Below are 18,172 nucleotides of genomic sequence, written 5' to 3' on the forward strand. Positions count from 1 at the left end.
TAAATAGTTTAGTGATTCTTTTTGGCTTTGTTCTAATGGAATCAGATAGTAATTTGTCTCTTTAAATTAACTAATTATTATTTTTTTGAGACAGGATCTGGCTTTGGCTGACCTGGAACTCCATATGAATACCAGGCTGGTCTTGAATTCATGAGATCCACCTGGCTCTGCCTCCCCAGTGCTGGGATTAAAGGCATGCACCACCACACTGGGCCTAATTTGTCTTTTTATTTAACAGAGAACAAATACACACTGAGGTGGAGAGCAGGAATTCAAGGTAGGACCTGGAGGCAGGAACTGATGTAGAGGCCATGAAAGTACTGCTTTCTGGCTTTTGTTCCTTATGACTTGTTCAGCCTGCTTCCTTTAGTACCCAGGACCACCAGCTCAGGGGTGCCACCGTCCCTAGTGAACTGGAAGCTCTACACATTAACTATTAATCAACTAAGTGTATCACAGGCTTGACCACAGGCCAATATTGTGGGGGCATTTTCTCAATTAAGGTTCCCTTTTTTCAAATGACTCTACCTTGTGTCAAGTTGACCAAAAACAAAACAAAACTAGCTAGTACAGCTAGATACTGAATGCCTTAAAAGCCTTCTCAAGGAATTTCAATCTTACTCAAAGAATGTTATTCCCTCTTGTAGGGGAAAATCACCTGAGCTCAAAACATCATTGTGATGTCAGAACACAAATACCTGTCTGAGAAGGTCCTCAATAGTAGGAGCCACTTGTTTGTTCCTGACTGCCCAGACTTGAAATAACCACTCAGAAGCTATATTATTTAAATCACTGCTTGGCCAATCGCTTAAGCGTATTGCTAGCTAGTTCTTATATCTTTGCTTAACTCATTTCTATTAATCTGTGTATCACCATGTGGCTGTGGCTTACCGGGTAAAGTTTTGTCTGGATCTGGCATCTGTCTCCAGTGGGGTTACATGTCTTCTCCCTGACTCTGCCTTCTTTCCCCAGTATTTAGTTTAGTTTTCCCCACCTAGCTCTACTCTGCCCTGCCAATATTCATTAACCAATAAAAGCAACCCATACACAGAAGGACCTCCCACACCACTCCTTGAACTGAACAGATGTCTTTTCTGTGGCTGTTTCTGGGTCTTTGTCTCTGCTACCAGATTGAACTTGTTTTATGTTCTTCAGGTTAAGTTTTTAAGAAATTAAAAAGTACTCCCAAGTGAAGTAGTGGAAATGCATTTTTTTTTGTCTTTAGCCTCTTTGCTCATCAACAGAAGGGAAAACAACTTTTCACTTACCATGATAAATGAATTCTGGCATTCAGAATGACTTAGCTATTGGTATAACGACTGCATTTGAGTCGTTATACCAACGACTTTGTTAGCCTTGGGGTTCATGTCTTCTGTATTATTTTCTGTTAAGACCTGTGGGTAAATCTAGTTTTGTAGAACTAAAGTGTTATAAGCAGCATAAGGACCCTTTCCTCAAAGTTAGTCTTTTTACAATAGGAGCTGGAAGTGGTTTAGCAGGTAAATGCTGATAAGCTTGGTGACCTGAGTTCTGCCCTTAGAACCTACATGGTGAAAGGAGAGAGTTGACTCTTGCAGGTTGTCCTCTGACTTTCACACTTCCCCTCCCAATATATGAATGTTAAAACCTCAGATATTTGTATACGGACATCTGCATTCTTATATATGTTTATAACTTGTGAAGCAGACTTTATAGATTTGATTAAATTAAGAGATGAGGAGAATTTCCTGTGGGCTCAGTATAGTGTAGGAATCTTTGTTAAAGGATCAGAGTCAATATGGTCAGAGTCACCATGGTCTTTGTCTGATTAGTATAAAATACCATATACACCTGAAATAGAATTGTCTGCATTTAGATATCTTGGGATCTGTGGTGGATATAAGTGGTATTTTTCAGAATGGTTTCCCGGAGATTGCATTTAATGAAGCTTGAGGGAATAACTGTCTATTAGTAAAGCAAGTATGTAAGAAGGATGACTAACTGTTTGACTTGGAGACCTGATTTAAATATAGCTAACTGGATATTACCTAGAAAAGTGTTAATGGTTCCTAGAGGAATTGTCAGATCATTAACATACTTCCTCTTAGCAAATATTTATATGTTCTCTCAGAACCACTTAGGTGGCATGTGGCCTTATTTTAGTTTCTTAGTCAAGCTCAGAAATAGTATCTTAACCAACCCCACTTTAGCTAGGGCATGATCATTTTGTTATGGATTCTTGCTTTTTTAAAAGTTTTATTTATTCAGTGTGTCTTTCACATCATGCATCTTGATCCCATTCATTTCCCTGCCCCTTCACATCTGCCCTCTGCTCCTGTAATCCCCCTCCCAATAAAACAAAATTTAAGAGAAAAAAAAAAGGGGAAAATAAAAAAAAAATCTCTATCACAGAAGCTGCAGTGTGACACAGTGAGTCACAGAGTAAACCATTTGTCCATATATTTTTACTTGCAATTGTTTGCAAAGCATCATTGGTCTGGTTTGAGACCTCTGGTTTCTGTTACACCATCATTGTTGGGCCCTCACTGAGACTCTTAGATATCCTGTTTTTGCCCTGTGGTTTGGAGGTCCTGCAGCTCTGAGTCTGAGGGTCAGACCCCTTCATGTGCTCCAGAAGAACATAAATGGTTTGGATATTGGGGCGAGCCAATTCCTAACCCTGGTTCTGGACTTGGGTAGCTGCAGGGTTGGTCAGCCTGCCAGTTCTCCCCTATCCTCACCACCAGGGTGAACTCTCCAGCTTTGCCTCTGCAGCAGTAATAAGGAGTGGAACCAGTTCTCTTGTTCTCATGCCCTCAGGGTCGTCTCTCAACCACCTACACTATCTACTATGTTGCTCGGGTGAGGTGCAGAGGCCATTCTCCCAAGTGCTGCAGCTGGTGAGCGTCAGGGACAGCCCTCCCACTCTTTATGACTCCAGAACCAGCTCTTCCACCTGTCTCAGACATTGATGTGTGTGTGGGTGCGTTGATGTGGGAATGGATGGTATCTCTCTACCCATGTGACCACATGTCAGACGAGTAATGGGACAGCTCTCATTTACTCGCAACATGCGGTGGGTCTTACTTCAGACAACAGGGCCAACTCTGCTGTAATGTCTAGGCAAGGAACAGGGCTTGCTTTCCTGAGTGCTGCAGTTGGCAAGGGGGCGGGTGATCTCATTAGTCTGTTGAAGGTCGGGGGGCAGGTAAGGGGACATCTCTCCTCCACCCACACCCCTGAATGACTGATGAGTAGTGGGGTCAGCTCTTCCACACTTACAGCTTAAGTCTGGCTCACCCATACCTCTGCCAATAGGGTTGGCTCTGTTGTGTTACCCAGGTGAGGTGGGTCTCTTCAGCTGAGACATTTGAGGGCAACCTGAGCAATACTGATCTAAAAAAATAAATAAATGTAAAAATGTTTCATGCAATATAGCTCAGTGGCAGAGCATGTGCTTAGAATATGTAAGGTCCTGAGTTCAATCTCCATCATGACTGAAAAGTGTACCCTTTTCATGTACTTCCTTCCTGTCATAAGTCTCTGCTTCCCTCTCTAAGTCCACTTTCCTTTTCTGTGGCACTTCTCAAGTTGCTATATGCAGTGGCTTATGTTTCTGTTTATGATGCCAATGGGTTAAATAAAATAGCTTTAAAAGCTTTAATCTTAAGGGGTTGAACAGTTTCATCATGGTGGTTGCTAATGATCACTAAGCTTTGGTGAAGTCAATGCTGTTAATAAGAACGGAGTATGCTTAAAGACCCCGTTATTGTTGCTCACTTTCTTCCAGATTCTAAGTCAGTCAGTTATTGCTGAATGAACCATAATTATGAAAAGAATCTTACTCTTTGCATATCGGAACATATCCTGTCTTCATTATGACTTTTTCAAGGTTGAATAATCCTGACTGCACCTGGTTTCAGCTAGTAACTTTGGGGGAAGGAATGTAATCTTTGTTTACCATGATCTTTTTGTGGCAAATGAGGCATAAACAGTGTCAAATGTGTTGCATGAAGTGTGATATTAGTTTGACTGTAAAATGAGCTATTTGAATCTTTGAATCCAATATTAGGGTCTTCATTTTTTCTTTGCATGGAATTTTGTTTTTTCATCTTTAACTGTTGTAAGGATGATTTCTAATTTTCTGCGCTACTCTGAAGATATTTTTAAATTATTCTCTTTATCTCCCTTTCCCTCTCTTTATATTCCCCACTTATACACCCCACCTCCTTGTTGAAAATTACACAACCTTTGTAAGAGTTTTAATCATCTGCAGAAATGAAAATCCTTGGGTGGTCTTATTTCTTTCTGCCAGGATGAGTGACAAAAGACAACACTGATGAGCTGTCTTGTGAAACTAGAGTGATTGGCCTTTGCGTGTGTCAGGATTTTCTTAGTGTCTAAGATCAGTGCCTGTTTTGAGTGGATGTATTGATTACTCATAATTCACGAAGCCCAGGATTTTGCAAAGTTGACCATCTCTTGAGTTGGTTATCAAATCTTTGGAGTTCTTACTTGACAGCCAGTTTTATGAATAGTGACTCGATGGCTGCAAAGCCACATTTTAATGCTACAGTATTTATTACCTTGTGATCTTAGAAGAATATAAGGGAATACAAATATGAACTAGCTGTAAATATGTGAACACAATTCATTTGGCCTTTGACTTGCCCCTTTAATTTGATTTACTTGAAAGTTTTTATTTCCTTTTGTTTTCCTTTGTTTCTTCAGGTGTGGTTTTTCTGTTTGGGAAAGTGTGGGTTGAATCTGCCCAAACTCATGTGAGCTGTTGTATTATGGTGAAAAACATCGAGCGAACACTTTATTTCCTTCCCCGTGAAATGGTAAACATTAGTGATTACCTTTTAATCTCAGTAATTGTGAATGACACGATTTTAATTTAAAAGGTATAGAAATGAAGTATAACTGAGTTTTTCTATTTTTATCATAAAAAGTTAAAATATATGTTGCTGGAGGCTGGAAAGATGGCTTAGAGGTTAAGAGTTGGTCCTGTTTTTCCAGAGAACCCAAGTTGAGTTCCTGGCACCCACATCAGGTAGCTTAGAACCCCCTGGAACTTCAGGAGATCTGACACTCTTTCTGTGTCACTGGCACCCTCATATACATAGACACACACATAGACATAATTTTTGTTTGTTTATTTTTGACACAAGGTATTACTGTGTCAGCTCTGGCTGGCCTGAAACTCACTATATAGGTCATGCTAGCCTTGAACTCATGGAGATCCACATGCCTCTGCCTCCTGAGTGTCAGGATTAAAGACGTGTCACTGTGCCAGGCTTCATAGACATAATTTAAAAAATAATAAAATTTAAAATACATGTAATGCTTAGTTTTTTTTTTCTTATTCCCCTTTTGCTAGGACTATGGACTTGTAACTAAATCTCTGCAATGGCATTTGATTCAGTTTTCATGCTTTTGCTCTCTAGGCAGCAGTAACATCTCTATGACTAATTAACAAAATCATTTCCATTTCCTTTCCCTTCTTTATCTGTACTTTTAACATCTCGAATCCCTTTAAGCCCCAGTCCTTTCCCCTTTCCATCTTAGTTTAACTGTGGAACTTCTTGACCAGGATTTAAAACTTGTTTTTCCCATTTTGTAGGATTGGTCATCTTTATTTCTGATTGATTTTTATAATGCACTAGAGGAATTTGACATTGGGTTTAGTATACTTTTTAAGTCTATGTCTTCACACTCATTTGTAAGACCGTGCTAGTCAATGTTTAAATGAGTAGAGGTGAAAATTGATTTAGGCTTCTCTTTTTCATGGATGAGAAGACTTACACTCTTTTCCCTTCATTATTCTTTCCATGGGATAACAGAAAATTGACCTAAACACAGGGAAAGAAACAACATGTCCAGTTACAATGAAGGACGTTTATGAAGAATTTGACTCAAAAATTGCAGCAAAATATAAAATAATGAAGTTCAAGTCCAAGGTTTGTATTCAATACTGTATTTTTTATGGTTCTTGTTTATTTTCTGATTTGCCAGATAGTCAACTGCACATTCATGCAGAATGCCTTCTGCATAGTTGTCACTCATTAAATGGAAATTTCATAGGTGTGAATGTAAAATCAGAATGCTAGATTTGCAAAACTACTTTGTTTCTTTTAAAATCACTTACAAAATAATGGTCATGAATTTGAATAGGAAAATGATTTGAAGAAATTAGTTGCCCCCAGTTCCTACAATATATCATGTATTTCTTTTCTGAAATGAAGAAACTATTCTGATTTGTTTTTACTAGTTATTGCCAGTGCAATTTTCTTAAAAGGATGGGTAAGGCTTTGTCTTTAAAAATCCATGCCTATGATATTGTTTCTGACAGAATGAAAATGTTCTCTTTGATCTGTGTGGTGTATTGTCTTGATTTTACTAAGCTATTGATGCCTTTGGCTATGAATGTGGGAACTGTAGCCCATTTGAAAATACTGGCTATATAAATGGTTTCAGTAAAGGGAGGATTGAGTTGCTAAAGATAGGCTAACACTCTTAATTATTTGAGCTTGAAATTGAGAGCCACATCTTCAAAATTTCAGAAACAGTACAAAGAGCCCCAAGTTTGATCACCATCATTACAGACAGCAACAAAAAACTCCAAAACCAAAAATTTCAGAAACAGTATATTATGTATGATAGTAAAGAATGTAGGTGCTGGGGCTGGATTGCTTGTGCATTCAAACTTTGCCCTGTGTGTACTAGTGGGTAATTATGGAAAGTGCAGTCAGTTTTCTGTGCTGAAAAAGGAGTTGTATTGTAAAAGTTGCAGAGTTAAATCACTTAATTCATATTAGGTGATAATTTATATTATAGTAATTTTTAACACATACCTGATACTCTCTGCATATGAGGTGAATTTATAATGTCAATTTTTACAGCAAGATACAGTTGTTTAATTTCAAATAGTAGCAATGATTTAGTGCATTAGCATTTAAGAAATCAGTAGTTTTTATTTCTTAAGTTCTCTAGTGTTCAAGAGATGTTCTTTAATATTTTTGTCAGTAGGTGTTTCTATTAGTTGAAAGGAGAAAAGCTATCTTTTTTGTTTATTTTGGTTTTCTGTTAGGATGCTAGATTCCTGATGATTAAATATGTGAACATGTATATGTATATCATGCTGACTGATTTAATTTTTGCAAAGATTTTGTCCTGATAATTTTTTTAAATATCTGTTTACCCAGACAGTAGAAAAGAACTATGCTTTTGAGATACCTGATGTTCCAGAAAAATCTGAGTACTTGGAAGTTAGATACTCGGTAAGTCATACAAAGAAAACTGGGGCTTAGTTTTGAACAACATCTTTTCATCTTTGAATCTTCATCTGGCTTTTAGTTAGGAGTATTGGCAGGATTCTTGAAGCCCACAGTTCATTAATAATTGAAATAGATAAAATTAAGTAACAGAGCCTAAGTTATACTGCCTTTCAAGAATACATCTTCAAATAAGAAAGTTGAAATAGCACAACCATTTGTCAAGTGGAACAGATATGCTGCATGATGGATTTGGACTTGATCAGTCTACGGAAATGTCTGGTGAGCAGAGGAGAGGTGAGAGAGGAGTGGCTACAGTGCTGTTCCTGCTTCTCTGAGAGGCAAAGTCGTTGCTTTGGGTATTAGCTGGACTGTTACCTTTTTACCTCTGTTCTGGTGTTTTGATCCTGATGTTGGAAAAGGAATTTTTTTGACAGTGATGATGAAGAAAAATAACATGAAAACAATTTCAGTGAGTCCCATTCTATTGCATTCATTCTCCTAATGGAGTGGTACTTACTTGGCTATTCTTTATTAGTGAGACAGAACATCTCTGGACAGACATTCTCTTTTGAGGGAGCTTCTTGTCCTATTTTTCTTCTAACAGGTGTCATCAAGATGCATTATTTTGTCATAGTGAATTGTTTTTGTTTTCCACTGTGAATTGTTTCAGATTCATTTGTAGTAAATTACATTTCCTATATATCAAAGGGGTTTTTCCTGTTGTTCCATAGAAGCTTTGTTTATTTCAAATATCTTCGTGAAAATGCGAAGTAATAGTTTTAAACAAAATGAAGTTTTTTCTTCTTCAGGCGGAAATGCCACAGCTTCCACAGCATTTGAAAGGCGAAACATTTTATCATGTGTTTGGAACCAACACGTCTAGCTTGGAACTGTTCTTGATGAACAGAAAGATCAAAGGACCTTGTTGGCTTGAAGTAAAAAATCCACGTAAGGAAAAATGCTAAGTAGATTCCTAAGATTTTTTCCCCTTTTTTCCCCTTTTATTGAAAATACATTTTTTTTTCTCATAGAGTATATCTTGATTATAGTTTCTCCTCCCTCTACTCCTTTCATTTCTTTCCTGCCTCCTGTCTCCTTTGGAGCCACGTCCTTTCTGTCTCTTATTAGAAAACAAAAAATATCATATTGAAGTTGGACAAGACAACTTAACAGGAGGAAAAAAGTCCCAAGAGCAGGCACAAGAAAGAATCAGAGACTCCCTTGTTCTCGTAGTTGGCAGTCTCATAAAATTACTAAGCTAATAGCTATAGTTTTTATACAGAGGACCTGGTGTAGATTCTTGAAGGCCCTGCACTTACTACTTCAGTCTCTGTGAGCTCATAGGCTCCTTGCTTAGTTGATTCAGAGGGTCTTGTTCTGGTGTTCTCTATCCCTTCTGGCTCTTATATACAGGTGCGAGGAGGGATTTGATGGAGATCTCCTATTTAGACTTTCTGTATAATGTCTGGCTGTGGGTGCTGCTTTCTGCCATAGGAAGCCATATGGTGACTGGATAAGGCACTGATCTAAGAATATATATAGCAGAATATCATTAGGAGTCATTTTACTGATACTTCTGTTTTGATCAGTAGTATTTGGTTTTACCATAGGTCTCTGGGCTGTCTAATCTCTGGTTCTTGGTTACTCAAACAATGTCAGGTATAGGTTCTATCTTGTGGAGTGCACCTTAGGTCAAATCAGATATTGGCTGGCTACTCCCTCAAGTTCTGTGCCACCATTACCCTAGCTTTATTTTGAAGGCAGGGCAGATTGTAGGTCAAAGGTTTTGTGGTTGGGTTGGTGTTCACATTTCTCTTTCGGTAACCTGTAGAGTACCTTCCTACACCAGAGACACTACAGTGAGCTGTATGAGTATTGTCTTTGGCAATAGGTCCCTGCTGTCAGTTTTCAGAGAGTAACCCTTTGTTTTAGCAACAGCCTGAGTTGTTTGGGGATTTCCATGGGATCCTCTTTAGATTTTTTAAGGGAAGGTAAGGAATTGGTCTATTTAATGTTTCTACTTCTTTTTTTGTGTTTGTCTTTTGAATGTTTTCCTTGAGTGATTATAGGTAATACACTTGGAATCAGCTTCTAATATCTGACAATTTAGTCTGAGGGAGGTCTTAGTGTAGGCAGTTGTGTGGGGTCTAACTCTCATTATGTTGTTTTTTGAGTGTTCTTTTAACCTGGCTGATAGGGTACAACTGTTCTCCAGAGTGCACTGCTGACCTTTGGAGGGGAGAGAATCACAACCCAATGTGGACAGAATTCTCTGGCTTGTTACTTGATCTTTTTAGCACTTGTATCTCGGATACTATTTTGTCTTCATACATCTCTTTAAAATGTTTTAAATTCCTCTAAGGCAGCTGTTATTTTTAAAGCTGATCTTGGATTCTTTGAAAAAAATTATAAAAGGTATTGCTCCTCCTTTACTCACCCCAAATGAACATAAGTGTATTATTCACACACACGCAAGGATTGACATACTACCCACTAATGTGCTTATATTTAGGTAGTTGTTATATTATGTCATTCTTAGTAGACAATAGTTTTGAAGATTATCTGTTAATCAAAAATGTCGTAATTATAATACTTTTTCTTTTTCAGTAAGTTATTGATACGTTGTATCTATTCTTTTTCAGAGCTCTTGAATCAGCCAATCAGTTGGTGTAAATTTGAAGCCATGGCTTTGAAACCAGACCTGGTGAATGTAATTAAAGATGTCAGTCCTCCTCCACTTGTGGTAATGTCTTTCAGCATGGAGACAATGCAAAATGTAAAGAACCATGAGCATGAGGTAAAGTAAAATGGCAGAGTTTGTACTTATGCCTCAGATACAGTACTTGCCTGAATTTGTTCTGCTTTCCTGCAAAAGCAAGTTACTCTTTTTAGAGGGGAAAGGGTGCAAACTTGGCACTGGGCTGTGGATTGGATTTGCCTGGTATTTCACAGTTTTTAAAGGATTAAATTGCTGGAATTATTTTGATTTTTATTTTTTAAGTAGACACAGAGAAAATAATATGAGCTCCTTGTGTCAGTGACACATGTTTAGCAGTTAGCAGTGTTTTGTGACACATGTTTGTATCCTTCTTTCTCTTTTCCTTCATAAGTATTTAAAAGGTACTGTCATTTTACTCCAGCATGCTTTGGTATACGTCTCTCACTATATGCACGTTTTCTTATGCGTGTTTGTAGTATATGTATTTGTTAGTAAGACTGTGTACAAGGGTGCTCACGCGTTTGTGCATGTGAAGACCAGAGTTGAATATTGGGCACTTTTACTTGATTGCTGTCTTTACATTTATTTGTTGAGACAGAGTCTGTTACTGAACCTGACGCTCATCAATCATGTTACTTGGGCTGACCAAGGAGCTTCAAGGATTTGCCTATCTCCTAGCACTGAGGTTACAAATACATGCTGCCACACCTGACTTTTTATGTTTGGGATCAAAGCTTAAGTCCTCATGCTTGCCTGGCAGGCACTTAACTGACTGCCATTTCTCAACCGTACTTAATGCACACTTTTCTTACAACATTACACTATTAGAATACTTAACATTATGATTCCTTGATACAATCTACAGTTTCTAGCACGTATTTGAAAGAATCTGTTTCTCATGATTTTCAAAGTTGATTTGTTTGAATCCGGATTTGCACATTAGATTCATAGATTAACATTTCATTTTTATGCTTCTTGAATCTCTTTTTAAATGACAATAGCTCCCGCCCATTGCCTTTCAGTTTTTCTCAATGTTTAGGAATAATTACAAAACCACTGATCTCATAGGAAGCCCCATTTTCTTTCTATGTTTGTTAGGATACCATTAGGAATCTTCTATACCCGATGCTGACGCAGAGTAGCCTGTGAGCTAAATTCAACCTACCACCTGTTTTTGTAAATAAAATTTTATTGAGATACAGTAGGTTTTCAGGTTTGTACTACAATAACAATCAGATTGTAATGACAGGTTATATGGTCTGAAGAGCCTAAAATATTTACTTTCTGACAGTGTACCAAACTCAGTTCTGTCCTTTGTGCTGCAGTGTGTCACATTAATGCTAAAGTATCAAATAGATTTAAATTTAGCTTTTTATACAGAATAATTCATGGGCAGGTGGCCAGTATACTTAATATTGGATCATTTCAGAAGGAAGGTAATGCCTAGTCAATCTGCGTTGAGGCTGGGATTGGTTTAAATTTTTCTATGAGCTCTCCATAAAGTTTATTAACCTTGGCAACTATAAATGTTTTGGGCTGGGTGGTTCTATGTTCTGAAGCACTGTTCTGTGCATCACAGGAGGTTTAATAATATCTCTAGCCTCTACCTACTAGATGCAGGTAGCACCACTTCCTCCTAGTTGTGACAACTGAAAAATTCCTATAGCCATTACTAGATATTATTCAGAGGGAAAAGGAGGTAAATTTACCCTAGAGAGCCACTGTAAGAGTGGTGGCTTTCTAATTATGTCCATGTTTATGAGTTAATTTTTTCTGTAATGTTACCTTCATTAACTGGCAGTTACTTGATTACATTGTACAGGAACAACAGGCTAAATGCTTTATTTCAGATTTTCAGAGTGGGGGTTGGGAACTTGAGCATCAGTTATCTGTATTTGTTTCTGCTTTGACTTTTTTTGTACATAGATTTTATGTGTTCATGATGTCCCTGTATTTTATATTATTATTTTTTTTAAATTCCAAATTTTTAAATTATATTTTTGTGAATGTGTCGGTGTGGTGTGTAGACACATACATGTCACAACATGTGTGTGGAGGTCAGAGCACAATTTACAGGCAATAGTTCTCTTTTTCCTCCATGTCCTAGGGATTAAATTCTAGTTGTCAGGCTTGGTGGCAAGCACCTTTGCCTGCTCAACAATCTCTGTGCTGTTACTTGTGGGCTATTTGGTAGTTTTAATATATGGCATTCATCATTACTATTATTACTGTTGAATTGGGGTTTTACTCTATTGCCCAGGTCTTGAATGTATGGGTTACTGAATTCCTTCCACCCCAGTCTCCCAAATGACTTTCACTATAGGACTGCTGCCCCACCTAGCTAGTTGTTTTTCATGGGTGTATTTGTCTTACTTTGATTAATCAAAGCTTCTCTATGTTTTCTGCTAAGTCTTTTTGATACTTATGATTTAAAAAATAACATTTGACAATGTTTTAGTATATAATTTGAGATTTTATTTATTCATTTTCTTATTGATTTTTGGAAGTATTGAGGATTGACTCAAGACTTTGCACTTGATAAGCTCATTATACCACTGAGCTATGCTCCCTGCCCTTGATCTTTCAAATAACAGTTAACATAGTAGATAGCCAGTGTTAATAATTAAGTATTGAGGAAAGATTTAATTAATTAGTACTTGGTTCGAATTAAGAGAGATATCTGTTCCCAGAGTGATACCATTTCTTAACATAGGGAATAGGAATTTGTGGAGAAAAGACTAATTCAGAGCAGGAAATGTATAAGGTAAGCCTGGAACATTTTGTTATATTAGAAAGCAAGGGCGTTATTAAAATTTTCTGAAGATACAGCTGACTCAGGAAACAGTTTGTAAAGTCTCCTATGCAAAATATGGGGCACTATAAGCATTAGAAAAATAACTGCTACAGATGGAAATATCAGATATACAAGTTCCTAATTAATAATCAACACATAAATGTCAAATAATACCACCACATTAATCATTTTGTGAAGGAAAGTAGGGAACTAACTCATTTGAAAACATAAAAACAAAAACCAAATCAAGTGTTTGTCCTGACTTTTCTGGTATAAGTACTTCTCGATGCCAGCTAATTGAAATGTGAAATTGCTCTACTTAGAAGTTTTCAGTACATGATGAGGAAAAAACTGACCAATTTGTAATCCCTAGTGAAATGGGTCTAAGTAGGTTCTCACCCTATTGGTTGTGACCCCTTTGGGAGTTACATATCAAATATTGCTATGGACCGGCTCAGGGGAGCCACTCAGACCATGAGGGAACAGAACGAAGAACAGAAGATTTCAGGATACGGCGAGGAAAGTGACAAACAGACCACTCTCAATGTATTTGAGACATGCTGTTGTGATTTACTTTTTCAGTGTGAGGCTTTTATATTTTTACAAACAAAGAACTTGGCAAAGGCATACATCATCAGATCATAAAAAAAGCATAAAACAGTTTACAAAAAGAATCTTTGAAAATGCTTTGACTTGGGCACAAGGACTTTTGCCCAGTTTGTACCAGGCTGCTGGCTGGGCTAAGTGACCTTGTGCTCAGAATATCTTGGGGTGTGAGAGGAGAAGGCCACTATCTTCCTGGGAAAACTTTCTGCTAGGAAATTTTAAAGACATGATCTCAAACTTGTCTGAAACCATAAATCCCAACTTTCTTCCCTCCCCGACTCTCAAGGTCAGATGTTGTAATTAGCCTAGGTTTATTCTGGCCATAATGAAGGCTGCATAGGCCTCCTGCACGTAATTCTCAGGCAAACATCTCGTGTTGCTGCAGCTGTTTTCCTACAGAAGGCTTCTAAGGTTTCTCCTGATAAGAACAACTCCTTTTGCTCCACATCATTAAGGAATTATTTTAACGATGACTTCCTTATTTCCAGAACTGGCTATTTTCTTAAAGGCTTTAATGAATAGTGGGGCAAAAATTTAAAATGTCCTCAGCAGTCTTGTTTGTATCCGCAACTGCCTGGAATAGTCTGATCTGTTAGCAATATGTAAGGATCACAAAGAACACACAGACAAGGGAAAAGACAGACATATAGCACCAAGTACAGCCAGGTCGAGTCAGTACAAATGGCGACTCAGGTGACATTACACCACAACTGATTGCCAAGGGACAGCCTGGGACACATCTCCGTGGAGCGCGGATCCCAATCCTCCGGCAATATTTGCCTGCCTAGTCAGCATTTCTGCTACACTGGCGAGACAGCCGTGGATGTAGCAAAATATCCTACATATTAGATATTTACATTGTGATTCATAATAGTAGCAAAATTACATTTCTGAAGTAGCAACAAAATAATTTTATGGTTAGGTGTAACAAGCTTTCTTGTTGAACTATATTTGGACCACCAACCTACAAGTAATGACCTGAGGACTTATTAATTATGAAAGCTTGGCCTTAGTTTAGGCTTTTTCCTAAGTAGTTTATATAACTTAAATTAACCCATATTTTTAAATATGTGTTCTGACACGTTGTTCATTAGCTTCATCTCTGTACGGCGACTCCCTTGCACCCAGATTCATCCCTCTCATTTCCTCTCTCTCTCTGTCAGAAATCCTGCCTATCCTCTCCTATCTAGCTATTGACCATTCAGCTCTTTATTACACCAATCACAGCAGTATATCTTTACACAGTGTACAAATATCTGACAAAAGTTGGGGGTCATTACAACATGAGGAACTGTATTAAAGGGTCATAGCAGAAGGAAGGTTGAGACCCACTGGTCTAAGTAATGATCACCAGTGGACACTAATATTACTGAAACAGAAGCAGACAACACATGTGCCTTTTAATAGAAATAATCAGTAACACATCTAAAATCTTGCAAGCAATTTGAACCTGGTTTTGATCAAGTCTTTTGATCTAACTGAATTTGTAGACATTAGAGAGACAGGAGAAGGTGTCAAATAACACTGTTGAGATACAGACTGTCAGGACTGGAGAGATGGTCAGAGCACTGGCTGCTCTTCCAGGGGACCGAGTTTCCATTCCCAGCACCCACAGCTCACAACTAACTGTAGCACTAGTCCAGGGAATGCAATGCTCATTCTGACTTCCAGACTAGGGTTCACAGCTGGGTAAGACTATTCAATACTTTTCTTCCCCTTGTATCACAAATAGAACCTTCTGGCATGATTAAAACTAGTCTGTATGGATGAAACTTCTATTGGTTTACCAACTTGATTTTTTTTCATGTCCTACGTCACAAATATGTGGTGTCTTTTGTAATAGGGTCTTACCATCTTATGGTACACAGGTTATATGCATGTATGTGTATACACATAAAATAAAGATAAAGATTTTAAAAATAAAAGTTAAAAAATGACTACATTTTAAAAAGTGGCCTTTTAGAGTGATGGTATTTGACTGGGTAAGATTTGGCTGTTGAAGGTATACTTGTCAACAGCCAAATTGTTGAGAGATGTATACAATGTTGAGAGATGTTTTGGGTTGCTATAACTCAGAGATATGTGGTGGAAAAAGGATGGCAATGCTAAAACCTAGTGAGTAAGTCTTAACATTGTGTAGTGCATTGGACAGCCCTCATAAAGAATTGTTTGACGCGAAATACCAGTAGTACTGAGGTTAAAAAACACTTTTGAAGACTCTTACTGAAATAGATGTAGGAAAAATAATAATTGAAACCCAACTATGAGTGTATGGGAATTAGTTTTATTAATTTTTACTCAATTTTAAATCTGCTTAAATATTTTCACAAGTAAAGTTAAAAGAGCCTAGATAGATGGCCTAGTAGCTAACAATCCATGCGACTCTTGAAAAGAACCTGAGTTCACTTTCTAGCATCCATGTCAGGCAGCTCACAGGTACCTGTAACTCCTGCTCCAGAGTATCAAATATCCTCTTCTAGTCTCCATGGGTGCCTGCACATATGTGATAAATAAATAAATCTTTTCAGTGGGAATCTCTTTGCATATGTGTTTTTTTAATCAAATCTACCTCATTCCGTTCCAGTTATCTACTATCTCCCCACCATGCTTCCCTCTCAACTTCCATGTGTTCTTTTTTTTTCAGAGTTCACTTAGTACTGCCTGTATATACACAAATAGAGGTCCATTTACTGTAGTATGGTTAGCAATCCTCTCCTTGTATTCATTACTTGACAAAATAGCTTCTTAGCTATGGTTGGGACTTCACCAGCCTCTCATCTGTGCTAGAATTTTGGCTGCATTGATCTTGTGCAGATTTTGTATATGCAATTACAGCTACTATCAGTTAATGTGTGCAGTGGACTTGTCATGTCCAGCAAATAATGTTTCACTTTTGCTGCTGAAAAATCACTATCTCTGACTATGTCTTAGTTAGGGTTTTCATTGCTGTGAAGAGACATCATGACCATAGCAACTCTTGTTTTTTTCCTCTCTCGAGATAGGGTTTTTCTGTGTAATAATCCTGGCTGTCCTGGAACTCATTTTATAGACCAGTCTGGTCTTGAACTCACTAAGATCCACCTGCCTCTGCCTCCCAAGTGCTGGGATTAAAGGTGTGCACCACCACTACCTGGCCACAGAAACTTTTATAAGAAAACATTTAATTGGGGTGGCTGGGTTACAGTTTTAGAGGTTCAGTCCATTTTCATCATTTTGGGTAGCATGTGGGCAGAGGTGGTGCTGGATTAGCTGAGAGTCTTACATTTTGCAGGCAACAGGAAGTTAACTGAGACCCTAGGTGGTATCTTGAACATCGGAAACCTCAAAACCTGCCCCCACAGTGACACACTTCCTCCAGCAAGGCCATACCCACTCCAACAAAGTCCCACCTCCTAATAGTGCCACTCCCTATGAGTATTCCTTGACAGACACTATTTCAAATGACAGCACATACCTGAGTCATGGAATATAAAGAAATCAAGCTGGTACCAACCTATAAGTTTAAGTTTCATCCGTACAGGCTAGATTTTTTTTTGGGTTTTGGAGACAGGGTTTCTCTGTAGATTTGGAGTCTGTCCTGTAACTAGCTCTTGTAGACCAGGCTGGGCTCAAACTCAGAGAGATCCACCTGCCTCTGCCTCCCGAGTGCTGGGATTAAAGGCATGCACCACCACCACCTAGCCAGCCTAGCTTTAATAGTGCCAGAAGGTTCTACTTTTCCTACTGGGGAAGAAAGTATTGAACACTCTTACCTAGTTGTGAATCCTAAAAGTTACAATAATCAGCCTGGCAAGATTTGCCCACTGGTACAATAGTGACATTATCTTACTTTGGGTTTCTATTGCTGTGATCAAACACCAGAACCAAAAACCACATGTGGAGGAAGGAGTTTATTTCAGCTTACATTTCCAGATAAGAGTCTATCATTGAGGGTAGGAAATAAAAACAGGAACCAAAAGGCAAGAACTGAAGCAGAAGTCATAGAAGAATGCTGCTTACCTGCTTGCTATCATTGCTTGCTCAGCCTGCTTTCTTATATAGCTCAGGACCACCTAATCAGGAGTCCATTTGCCCAGGGTAGGTATACCCCTTCCCCACCATCACTCCTCCACTCCAGCCTAGGCTCACCCACATAAATCAATAATCAAGAAATGCCCTACAGACTTGCCTACAGACAGTGTGGATGGAGTTATTTTCTCAACTGAGGTTCCTCTTCCCAGTTAACTCTATCTTATGTCAAGTTGGAAAACAAAAAAACAACAAAAACAAAAACAACAAGAATGAAAAATGTCAAGAACTAGCCACCACATATATGAATGTTACAGGAGTAACCAACCACTTTCTGATTCGACTTTAAGCTTGTTCTGTAAGACAGACCTCAAGACTGGCACTGTCCATTGACTGGGCTGTGACTCCCTGATTAGCTAGGTCATAGGCCCTAGGAAAGAACCTAATACTATTATTCTGATAAATGGAAACAGTATTGGATAAGTTCTTATCTTAATACCCATAGAGTAGTATATCCTTAATCAGAGAAGATTCTTTTCACAATAGATGATTAGTACAGAAATCCAAAACTAGTCAAAGTGCAGAGAATAAAAGGCTATGGAGTGCTCACCTCTAAATGGGTATCTATATCATATACCTTATTCCTCAAGGCTCAGGGATCATTGCAGAAGAGGGGGAAGAAGGACTGTAAGAGCCTGTGGTAGTTTGCATGTAATTGGTACCCATAAAGAACCTTGAGTTCTATCCCACTTTTCTTGAAATCTCCCCACCCATGACTGCTTACTA

The 18,172-nt window shown here is 38.2% G+C and overlaps 1 protein-coding gene across 5 annotated transcripts in view; it reads left to right on the forward strand.

Annotated features, from left to right (window-relative positions):
* The window catches only part of Pola1 (DNA polymerase alpha 1, catalytic subunit), a 306,054-nt gene that overhangs the window by 20,106 nt on the left and 267,776 nt on the right, over nt 1-18,172 (forward strand). For all 5 annotated transcript variants that reach the window (XR_015000445.2, XM_048449783.3, XM_048449784.3 and 2 more), the window contains 5 exons: nt 4,711-4,823; nt 5,826-5,942; nt 7,188-7,262; nt 8,069-8,207; nt 9,902-10,056. Coding sequence is in view for 4 of the 5 variants with exons in the window: in XM_048449783.3 (XP_048305740.1) it covers nt 4,711-4,823; nt 5,826-5,942; nt 7,188-7,262; nt 8,069-8,207; nt 9,902-10,056 (599 nt within the window). In the remaining variant the exon portion in view is untranslated. The remainder of the gene's footprint in view (nt 1-4,710; nt 4,824-5,825; nt 5,943-7,187; nt 7,263-8,068; nt 8,208-9,901; nt 10,057-18,172) is intronic.

The sequence above is a fragment of the Myodes glareolus genome, chromosome X (genome assembly GCF_982192425.1).
Source record: "Myodes glareolus chromosome X, mMyoGla1.1, whole genome shotgun sequence".
Classification (NCBI taxonomy): domain Eukaryota; kingdom Metazoa; phylum Chordata; class Mammalia; order Rodentia; family Cricetidae; genus Myodes; species Myodes glareolus.